Genomic DNA, 12113 nt, shown 5'->3' on the forward strand with positions numbered 1-12113 from the left:
ACTATTAGTTTGCCTATTCTTTCACGGTCATATGAAAATCACTCTAAGAACGACAAAATAGGGAAAACAAAATGATCTGTGCTATAACTGGCTTTTGACCCAGGCCTTAAGTACCTTGAGATTGCAAGAACGTTGTTACGAGAAAAAGAACATTCGAGCGGGATCGATTAGCAACGTTCTGGCAATTTTCCAGTTTCGAGTTCTATTTTGCTCTAAGTTAGCCTCATTAGCATGTAATATATTCTTTAGAACAAGTAACAGCCTGTGGTAATGACACATGAACAATACCACTGCACTAGATTAGGATTCCACGGCTTTTGCTCTCAGTTCTGAATATTTTACGCACAATCAGGGCTAACACAGAGCAAAAGAGAACTCGAAGTTGGAATATTAGGTGTAGGCCTTTTGCGATACTGTAACTATTATTTGGCAACACTGGCTAGTACATTCATATCGTAAGATATAGCACCATACCTAATTTCGCTTTCTCTTAGGTGCTCGTCAAGTTCAGTTTTAAGTTTTAGAAGTTCTTCTTGGCTCTTTCTCCTGAAACATGCTGCCACGATGGGTATGGCCCTTTCAAGTTCTCGAATTTTCTTTCCGTACTTGTCGCAAGTCTGGCAGGTGTCGACTCGGGCTTTCCGGAATGAATACTGGTGACTCATTTTTTCAATAAAAATTTTTCTGAATGCCGAGTAACTAAGAGGTGCGCTTTTGTTCTTCATGTTGAGGCCATTGTTTTTAAGATCAGGATGCTGTTCTGTGAAATCTTTCCAAATGCCACTCAAACAGGAAGTTCCGGTATAAAAGGGGAGGCTCCGCCCCCTTTCACGTCAGATTCGAGATTCAAAATTTGAAAATGGTACATCCAAAATGGCGGACGACAGCGAACAGAAGTCCAGAGCTCAAAAAAACAACATCATTGTTTAAATTTAACAATAAATATACCCTAATTTGTTAATAAATACATTTATAAATGAAAAAGGAATGTTATAAGCATGATTTTATCGAAGTTGTGACCCAAAAAGTTTAAATATACCCGTACCGAAAAACGTAAACAAAGCGTAATGTGTTTAGTTGTGCCGTGACAAGAAACTCACAAAAAGCAACATATTGTTCCCGCCTTTTGCTCCAAGTGTTGACACATGTTTGCGCGGGAAAACACTGGCAGCTTTGACACTTTATAAGTTTTCATGTTGTCTTCCTGTTGGTGTCAAAAATGGCAGCAAAAGAAAGTCGAAAAAGATCGAGATTTACTCTCCAATTTGAAGATAACGAGGAGAGTAGTATAGGGAATGGGGGTTCCAGCGCAATCTCAACACGGGCAAGACCCGTGTCAAAAATCCACCTGCGGAAACAACCCACTCCAAGTGTGGTTGGGGGCAACAGCGCAAATATGTTAGTCTATATATGGAGTGCGAAGATTGTAAAGAGTTTGTTTATGATTTCTGTGTAAAGTGCTTGAAACCCAAGTTTGTACCTACTAAACCAAATAAGTATATTTGTTGTGACAAGAAAATGCAAATAGAAGACGACACGTCAGCACAGTGTTACGAATGTGGTAAGAATATTCGTAATGCCGTACCAAATGCTACCAAAGAGCAGTATTACGCTAATGGAGGCCGTAAGAAGACCCCATACAAAAGAATAAAATACTTCAGAGACTGGATGAGTCACATTCAAGGTCATCGGCCGGTATATTTAGACGACGAAGTAATGGAAAGAATTATGAACCATTTAGAAGAGCCAACCCCGCAAAGTCTACGGAAAACGCTGAAAAAATTAAAACTAGGGAAATATTACAAAGCTATTCCCTATCTTTTGTCTGAAATTACCGGTAAGTCTATTCCCGAGGTTTCTGATATGAGCAGAGCCGAGTGGATGTTTTGTCGGCTGGATAAGGATATTCCTTATTACCCTGACGTAATTTACGAAATATTTTACGAAATAGACCCCAACCACCCCCTGTTAGGATGGATTCCGAGGCGACAATAACATATTACACGTAATTCATACGATGAATTTATATTACGCGTAATAATTCGCCAAATAATTCATATTACGCGTAATAATTCACTGAATTTATATTACGCGTAATAATTCACCAAATAATTTATATTACGCATAATTTCCAGACTGTCGTTCAATATGCAAATGAAATCCTGTCTCGCTTTTTTCAAAGCAGATGTTTACTGAGCAAGCTTTCTTTGAAGCTCTTCTTTTGCCTCCTGGTAGATCTTTTTGCGAGATTCCTCGGAAAGATCTTTTACGACTGTTTTTTTATTCCTTATGTCCGTCTTTAATTTCTCGTACTTTTCCTCTTCAGCTAAGATAAGCGAGAATTCTACGTCGTCTATCTTTCTGTCACGCAAAGCCTTTGAGACAAGATCGGTAATTGTATTTACTTTAGCCCTTGATAGAGCTATTGTCGTGTCGTGTTTTGATATTTTGCTTGACAACTGTTTCATAATGCCCGTAGCAACAGCCGAGATAATACCACAGGCTGCCCCAACGCCGGCCAAAGGAACTCCAACGATTATTCCCGGTCCAGTAAGCGAAGTAGCAACGCCGGAGCCCGTTAACACAACGGATATGGATCCTGAAGTTATCGCAATCTTATGTAGCGTACTCCGGGCTCTAACGTATTTTTTTCTAACTTTTTCATAGTGTTTTGTTTGCCCTTCCAAGTAAGCCAGGATTAAGTTCGCTTTATTCAGACGAAAGTTTTCAGCGTTTAATTCGTTAGGTGTAGTATAGGGAACATCTGGGTACAACTTAGGTGCTGATGGTATAACATCCATTATATATACTAATGTACGACGCTTTTGGGAATGATATTGAGGAGCAGCCACATCACGACAACCGGGATTACTGGAACTGGAGGGCCTTCAGGAAGATGTTTCCGCATGCAGACCCTAGTAAGTTCGAAAGGAGGCCTGATGGGATTTACTTCAACGGCTCCAGGATGTACAGCAACGAGGATTTGAAGCCTACGCTGGTTAATCAAATAGACGATCAACTGAAGCATCCTAAGATCTTACCGCATAAGCCTAAACCCGTGCAAGGTTGGTCAAAGGAATTATTGCTGGGTACCGGTACTTATCCGATACCCGCAGTTTCATTTGATAAACACCCAAGCCTGGACTTAACGTTGAACATGCGGGTCTCTAACAACCATTCCTTTCCGTTAAAGGTGCGAGATATCTTCAAAGAAGTTCCCATTGTTCATACCACCGCTAAGGAATCTCATGAATGGTTAAGTGGTCCTAATATGCGTTATTGGCCGCAGCAGTTGAACTTTGCAGTTTGGTGCGCCACTAGCGGCTGTGGTGTGAGTGCGAACTTGATGAATAATTCGATATTTATGTTTCATTTTCACTTCACGGTTAGGAGAATACTACATGAGATGGGTGTTACTGCGCTGCCGGGAGATGCTGCGTTTTATCCTAGAGATAACAAATACGACGTTCCAGCCTATAACAGGCTTTGTAAGGAGTTCGGTGTTGTAGGGAAGGATTTTAGATGCACTACCGGTGCTAACAATGGTTTGGGGCATATTTGGGCTTATTGGGGGATTGGTGGGCATGTGCTAAGTGATAAGGAAGTGCATACGCTGCGGTTGCAGTGGGACACTGGGTATCACAAAGAAACTCACGACAGTAGCACCTTCTTTGAACCAAACGCTAAGACCACTAAGGAAGTCAGAGACGGACCTCTGTTCAAAGACGAGGGCGGTAAGTATGGTGGAGCTAACCCGCTGATTATTAAGATTACCAACGACGAGCAAACGAAGCAATATCTTAATTTCATACCCCCAGAAGGTAAAGGACTAACTAGAGCTGGCCTTGCCCGTTTGAACCGCAGCATAGAAGCTTACGTGTATTCTATCCTTGGAGCTCAGGTAAATACCCGATCGAGTATAATCGGAAATACTGGCGCCGCAGAAGAGACGCGGGCCGAAGCCTTGATCTTATTCGAAAGTTCGATCTTGGAGGGCGACATTAGCAAGGGCGTACAGCGTTACCAACTAGCCATACAAAATTCTAAGGCGAGGTTGGACTATGCAGTAGCCCCGGGTTGTTGGTTAATGCCCAGTAATTTATCTATAAATACTGGTTCTGTAGTAGGATACAACAACAAACTTCAACGAGCTACTAAGGATATGAAGTTTGGGGTGAATGACGTGAACTCTGACACTCTTAGGAACATTCCTCACTTCGTGGAGAAGCCAAAAAAGGAACACGCAGAAAAACCCGAACCAAAGAAGAAGCCCCAAAAGAAGGCCCGTGTTATGCCTACGATACCCGAGGAATACGACCATAACTTACTAAAAGCCGGCTTAGCAGCTGCGAGCGTTGGTCTGAGTTATTATATATGGCGATGAACAACCCCTACGTAGCTGGAGTAGATTGTGTTTATACGACTTACACAGGTGAGAAAAAATATACCCTACCATCTTGGGTTGATGTCACGGGTATGTCCGTGAATTTAAACTACTCAGGAAAAAAATTGATATTATGCAGCATTTCTTTTGGGGCCGTTAGCAGCGCGAATGTAGGATTTCGTTTCTGCGACGACAACGGAGTATTACAGCCCATGCGCGTGAAGACAAACGACAGGGAGCCCACGCATTTCTCAGTAGAGCCGCCAACGAATAGCTCTGAGAATCTTTCCGTTTGGACTTTCCACATGGTTGCTGATTGCCACGGGAAGGTAAAGCTGCAGATAAGAGTAGATGACACCGGGAGTGTTTGTATGAATAGCATACATGACCAAAGGAATTACGTCTATAACCACATGACCATCAGCACTTTGACGGTGGTTAGTCTTTAGGAGGATCTTTGATCCTTGAAATATATGAACCCACACGTGAAGGAAACTTATTACGCCCATCTCGTAGATGAAGAGGAATATGACGACATCGCTTGGCATGACGTTGGACTGTGGGTTGAGGTTGGGGGAACTGCATTGGTCATTTGCACTATTAGCATTAATACAAATAAGCATGCAAACGTGGGGTTTAGGCTTATCGATGAGAATAATAAGCCCCTGCTTCCTTATCGAACTTCAACGAACACCAGGAAAGTTACCCATTTTTCGATGGAGCCCCACACTAGGTCCTCTGAAGACCTAACGCCAGTGACTTTTCATATGCTAGTCAATTGTAAATATGCTAAGCTACAAGTCACTTCTGATGACGGTGAGTTTAGGATAAATCGCATAGGTATCTGGCCTATTAATAGTGCAGTCTGGAGTCATAAGCCCATTTCTACCATGAGTGTGTTGCCGTTGGTTCCAAATTACCAGGGCGGTGCTAACACCGTCTTTCATTATCCTCAAAGCAGGGCACCGCCCGATGAGAAGATCAAGCCTTCATCTTCTTCATGAGGACCACCCCAATAGCGACAACCAAGATCCAAATGTTGTTACCCACGAACTTCAACAGTTCTCCGCCGGCCCTAAGTGCCAAGGAAACAACCGAACCCAGCAGCCCAGGAAGACCGGCTGCCATCTTTTTTCCCAGGTCCGTTAGTCCATTGCCTAATTTCTTTACGCCCGCGCCTGTAGCCTTAAGCGCGTTAAGGATGACTCCTACTACGCTCGAAATAGCAACCGCAAATGCCAGCGGAATACCATACTTCAAAAGGGCTCTTTTTACCTTTTCCTTGGTGGTAAGCCCCAATTCTCTTTCCAGGTTTTCCTTTTGCGCCTGTAATTCCGCAAGGCGTACCTCGAGGGCCTCCACTTCCTTTTGAGCTGCTTCCCTTTCCTCTTCGGGACGGGTTTGGTCGTTGATTATTTCCTGCTGCCGCCCTATTTGCCCCTCCAGGTCTTCGAGGGCCTGATCTCTTTGCCGGATTTGTTCTTCCTTAGTGTTAATTTCGGCAACCAACTGCCGCCGTTCCTCTAAAGAGCCGGTTATGGTGATATGCAAGTTTTTAGCTTCTTCCTTGCTTATGTTTAGGTCTTGCAGGGCGAGATCGAATGCCTTTTCAGCCTGGTTCATTCGACGTTCAGCATCATCTCTTTGTTCTCTCATTTCTATTATTCTTTGGTTTTTATCGTTAAGTTCTCTCTTTTGAGCATCAAGGAGTAGTTGGTTTTGTCGCATGTAATCTGCTTCCCTTTCCTCCAACGTTTCTTGCAGTCCCTTGACGCGTTTTTCTAGCGCAACCCGTTCATTTAGGGTTTCCAACCTTTCTAACGCGCTTCGGGTAGCTAGTTGAAAGCCTTTTAATCTTGAGACGTCACCCCTAACGTTGCCCTCCTCATCAAAGAGGGGTTGTGGTTTCGTCCAGCGGTCTTTGTCAGGAAATCTCAGGTCTTGAACGCTTATGAGGACTTTGTTTCCGCGTTCTGTGAGCCTTACGTCGTCAGCATCAAAGCTGGAATAACGCTGCGTTAGCTCTTGCGTTGCCCACTCTACGGTTTCCCGCGCGGTTGCTCCCTGCTCGTCTATGTTTCGAAGTTCCAAGTACTCAGGGACGGGGCTGCCGCGGTTTCTTGATTGCCACATGCGATTCAAGGCTGCCTTGAAGCTTCTCCACCTATCACCATACCTGCTTATCAAGGCCATGTCGTAAACGTGAGGCGCGGTTTCCGCGCCTTTAGTCCATGCGTCGTATTCTTCGTCGTTAATGTCGACTTGACCTTCTTCGGTGGTGGGATCAAAATCTGTTCCTTCTACTTCCATTATATATGATAAGCTCAAAGTTAAACCCCAACATATTACCTAAGCATGTTGGCGGACTGAAAGCGGAACGCACCTTTCACCGGGTTACATTCACACCTTCTAGCGCAAAGCCAGGAGAAACGCTGTACGTAGGCGTACCCCGCCTAACGGATAACCTAGTATTGGTTCCTGGCACCCTGGCGCTAAGGTTTAACCTAGCAATACAGCCAGATACCGCAGACGCGCGTTACGTCGTCAATAATGCAGGTAGAAACCTTGTTTCCAAAATGCGCGTAAAGTTCGCCGGGGAATCCTTGCTGGACTTAAACAGGTATGATTTGTATACCACGTACAAAGACTTATGGTTGACTGCATTTGACCGCGCGCAAAGGATAGAGCAGGGAATCGCCAGTGAAGCCATACGCAAGGTAAGAAGCGCAACCGACAGCGCCTCGGGAGAAGACGAAATAAAGACGGCTTATGGTACTAAATATGTCGTTCCTTTGGACTTTGAAGTTATTACGAACCACGGTGCATACTACCCAAGGCAGCTAAGCGAGCTGCAGTTCGAAGTGACCCTAGCAGATACTACGAACATCCTGCAAGGAAAAGATGTAAGTTCATCAGCCGTGGATCCTTATTTCATCAAGAACTTGGAGCTGCAGTACGAGACGGTATACAGCGAAGAGCTGGCACGTAGCGCCGGTATGGAATACAGCTCCGGGAAGGCTTTCCTTTACGATCACGTCGTGATGTACAAGACGTTCAGCTTTACAAATAACGTCGAAGAGGTCATCAACCAAAGCATTAACCTTCCCAGGCGCAGCCTTACAGGGATAATGTTGCTGTTCGCAAAGACATACACGGCAGGATTGCGTGACTCCGAGGCGTTCTTTAATCCTAACATTACCAACGTAGGTGTTAGCATCAACGGAGTGCCTAATAAGGTTTACTCACAAGGGATAAAGCCCGCGGATATGTACCGGGAAGTCGCACGTAAGTTTGGCGACCAAATTGGTCCAAAGGAATTCTTTAAGGATAAGTATGCGCTGTGGATCGACATGCGCACGACGAACGACGAAGACCTACATGGACAGGGATTGCGGCTGGTAAATACCCAGGACGGCATTACGTTGGAGATCAAGCGCACCAAAGACGCCAGCGACGCTACTAAGATCAACGCATATATCTTCGTAGTCTCAGACGCGCAACTGAGTGTAGAAATGAATCAGCTAAAAAGCGTTGCGTATTGATTCGCGTTCCTTGAGCCAAGCGAAAGGATAAAAAATATTCCTTAGGTATAATATGCTTCGCGTATTCGAAAACAACGAAACCAAACTGCAATGCATAGTGCAAGGCGATAAACTTTACTTCAAAGCGAAGGAGGTGGCGGCGGCGTTGGGTTACGTAAATTCCAGAAAAGCGGCGTCTGATCACGTATCAGAGGAAAACAGGGTAACTTTGAAGTCTTTAAAGGGTGTAACTCAGCGTGACACCCTTAACGCACAACCCAATGCCGTGTATTTGACGGAGGAAGGTCTTTACGAATTGATATTCGGATCTGAAAAGGCTGAAGCAAAAAAGTTCAGGAAATGGGTGTTGGGTGACGTTCTACCCACGCTAAGGAAGACAGGTAAATACGATATGGAGAAGCGATTCAATGGTTCAAATCCAATGGCATTTAAGATAGAAACGGAGGCAGACATACACGATAGAACCGTACACAGGGTGCGTAGGTTCTACTCGCACGTAATCATAGTTCCAGGTCTTGGAGAACTGCAGGACACCGCAAGTAAGCGCATTAAAAGCTGGCGGAAAGGCTACCAGGCAGGCCAACCCGATCTGCTGATCCTTAACAACCATAATAAATACAATGGATTATGCATAGAATTGAAGACACCCAAAGGCACCGGCGTATTGTCCGAGAAACAAAGGGTAATGTTGGAACGATATGAAGAAAATGGATATTTAACCATCGTAAGCGATGATTATGATCTACTTTGCAGGGAAATAGATGAATATGTTGCTGGCATTCGCATTCCTTGCCCTTGGTGCATTAAGGCATTCAAAGGTCAAGACACTTTAAGCACGCACCTTAAAATATTTCATAGGTATAATGATTCTTAAACAAACATACTGGCGAGATCTGCTGCAAGGCGTTTCATACCGAATAAAAAACTACGTCGCATTCGAAGACATCGACCGTTTGAGGTTGGTCTTAGAACGCGACGGTCAGGAATACAGCCTTTGGGCGCCTGACTGTGTGAGATACATACTGCAGGGTGAAGAATATACACACCTACGCAGTCATGGTAAGGTAAACGGCCGATGGAAGTTTGACATCGAACGTCGAGCGGAGGATAATCCGTTGTGCGACTAATCCTCTTCATGGGCGGATAAGTAGTCATCTGCTGTGTCTGCCCTCATTTTTTCCGCCATTTCATACGCTGATAAGGTAATAGTCACGCCTCCTAGGAACGCTGCGATGTAAGGTAACATTATACCTTAAGTAGATTCCACTCTTTTCTTACCAACAGATAATGATCTAAGGGCTTAGGGCCATCGTAAAGGCAGCACCAAATATGTTGGCCGCTACGTATACAGCCACATCGGTCGCAGATGCCATCCCAGTGTTCCCTATTCTCCCACCTTACACCCTCATAGTCGTCGAAGCATACGAAGTCTTCGTCGATCTCCTTCTTACGTCGCGTGAGCACCCGGCCGGTTTCAAGGGGGCAACATCGCTCTGCTAAATCGCCGTGGGTCTCGCAGACCACATCTGTGAGGTCATAGCGACGGCAGCGGTACTTATGCCAGTTTTCTTCGAAGAGGGGTTCATCGCATCGGCGGCAATGACCTTTAAGGCAGACTCTATGCTCGCGGTGATATCGTAGGGCCTGTACTGTGGACAGTTCCTTACCGCAGTCACCGCAAACAGTGCTGATGGTCTTCTGACAGACTTTCTTGGAAAGATGGTATTGCAGTCGCTGCTTGCTACTAAAAGCTCTATCACATTGCACGCACTTCATTATATATACCTTATTTTTTATTGTTAAATTGTTAAACCCTGTAAGAGGGTTTTAGGATAGGGTCTATTATTTCTTGTTATTTTGTTAAGCCCCCATTAAAAGATGAGGTATCATTCTTTCTCATCGTTGAAACCAGCAAAAAGATAATCATGTTAACCATTCTTCGATTACGATGATTTAACAAAATAACAATAAAAAATAGGTCCTTACTTGAGACCTCTTTGCAGCATTTAACAAAATAACAATAAAAAAGAAAGACCTATGCTAATTCCTCTTGCTGGGGCTTAGTAAGATCTTCTTTGCGACCTCTTACTCTTCTCGAGCGTCGTCTAAAGTCCTTTGTGCTTTAGTATCCGCGGGACACCAATGTCCAACGAAGTCTTCTTCAGAGAATACCTTATTACAGTGACAGCAGCTGTGTTTCTTACGAGGCGTCGGAGGGGTAACGATGATGCAGTCAGCAGGTAGTTCGCACGTAATGCAGTCCATATATCTATGGGGGATATCGAATGAAGTCCTTAATGGACTCCTTAGCCCAGCCCGCCATTGTCAAAAGCGCGCCAAACCGTTCTGCACGCTTCAGACCGCACATTTCATCGTACAATTCCTGCACGCGCTCTTTTAACCGGTCTATCTCTTCCCTTTGCATTTCTATGGTGTCTCTTTTATCTTTTGCGTCGGCGTCAATCCTTCTTACTGCTTCCACTGGTTCCATCTATATATAAATGGGGTTCATTAGATATAAATGAACCCGAATCACATACCTTGTAACGCTCTGATAGTAGGACCCACCGGCTGCGGAAAGACCCAGTTCATCGTGGAGCAGCTATTAGGATCCTTTAGATACCGCTTTGACTACATAGTGCTATTATGCCCCACCTACGTGAATAACCGCACCTGGGAAGGCATAGGAGTGAAAGACGACGACTTCTTTGTGGACATACTGGATCCTAACGAGTTATCCAGCCATCTTAAGTTCTGGCACAAGCAATTCCCTAAAGATACGCAAACCTTGCTCATACTGATGACATTGCCTGTGGGGACGACGTAAAAAGGCGCACCTCCGAATTAGTGAAGCTCGCCTTCAGCGGTAGACACGACAATATCAGCGTTTGGTTGCTTTCCCAGCAGCTTACCAGCGTCTCTAAGCCCTTTAGGGAAAACATAGGCTCTCTCGTAGTATTTTATACACCCAGTAAGTCTGATCTGGAAACCATCTTAAGCGACTACGGTGGTGAGATAAGCAAGGAACAGCTGCACGAATACATGCGGCATTTAAAAACGCACCAACATTCCAAGATGATCTTCTCTTTGAGGTTTCCGTATTCCATAAAGATCGCAGATCTTTAACTCCTAATGTATATGGACATTGAGCAGCTCTTAGATGAAGTCCCCACGCAGTTAGATGAAAGTAACCTCAAGGAACAACTTAACATCCTTGTGTCTTCGGGGAAGTGTAAAGAAATGATAGGCAGGGAACTTACCCATGAGCAGGTTAATAAGCTGTCGGAAGAGGAAGTCAAAAAGTTCCATAAGAGGTACGAGGCTGCCCTTGCAAGTAAGACCACAGACGCCGTCGCAGACTCCGCTATCCGACTTGCAACTAAATTGCTTGGACTTGCACTGCCTATAGACGACGTGTAGCAACTGCGGAAGGACATAAGAGATGACTATGTCATATCCCAAGAACTTAAGATAACCTGCGGGGTGGTTGTCTTTGAAGTGCGGTAAGTTAATGGCAGTCGCCTCTGCGGCACTTCACGTAGCTCAGCACGTCGACTTGAAGGAGGTACTAGGTTCCTTCGGAACATCTTGGAAGGACTTCAAGAAGAACAGAGACGTTGAAAAGGTCTTCCAGGCAGCACTTACTGAGGTACCTGATCAAGTCGCCTCAAGTACCTAGTCAAGTCGTTGTCAAGTCACCTCAAGTACTTAGTCAAGTCGTCCTTAAGTCATTCTCAAGTACTTAGTCAAGTCGTTGTCAAGTCACCTCAAGTACTTAGTCAAGTCGTCCTTAAGTCATTCTCAAGTACTTAGTCAAGTCGTTGTCAAGTCATTGCCAAGTCATTGTCAAGTCGTCATCAAGTTACTTGTCAAGTCCTTCAAGTCCCTTAATATAAGATGAGTGACACCGAAGAACACCAGAAAAGGCTCCCGTAGAAGATACCAAGATTACCAAGGCTAAATCTCCGGGCAGAGTCGCTGCCGGAAAGAAGCTCGCGGAGATGAATAAAAAGAACAAAGCAAAGAAGGAGGAAAGGTGGAGGAAAGAGAAGAGGAATCCTTTATCAATCCTGGGTACGTCATTGGCGCGATAGGAATTGCTATAGCAGCAGGCAGCCTCTACTTACAATGGCGGGCTACGAAGCCAAAAGTAAAGTGGGAGGCCGCAACATATCACGCACCTGTGG

The 12113-nt window shown here is 44.7% G+C and overlaps 1 protein-coding gene across 1 annotated transcript; it reads left to right on the forward strand.

Annotated features, from left to right (window-relative positions):
• Positions 1-1728: 1728 nt before the first annotated feature.
• Positions 1729-5483, forward strand: LOC148908618 (uncharacterized). Its single transcript, XM_089036025.1, has 2 exons — positions 1729-1837; positions 2843-5483. The coding sequence occupies exon 2, from the start codon at positions 2897-2899 to the stop codon at positions 4382-4384; it is 1488 nt and encodes a 495-aa protein (XP_088892151.1). The 5' UTR covers positions 1729-1837; positions 2843-2896; the 3' UTR covers positions 4385-5483.
• Positions 5484-12113: the final 6630 nt, after the last annotated feature.

This window comes from Actinia tenebrosa, unplaced genomic scaffold (genome assembly GCF_029948245.1).
Source record: "Actinia tenebrosa isolate PJP-AT-01 unplaced genomic scaffold, QUT_ActTen_1.0 PGA_scaffold3__52_contigs__length_22856419, whole genome shotgun sequence".
NCBI classification, from domain to species: Eukaryota; Metazoa; Cnidaria; class Anthozoa; order Actiniaria; family Actiniidae; genus Actinia; species Actinia tenebrosa.

Coding starts and splice junctions, on each gene's coding strand:
- LOC148908618 (XM_089036025.1), top strand. CDS start 2,897: ATGTTTCCGCATGCAGACCCTAGTAAGTTCGAAAGGAGGCCTGATGGG.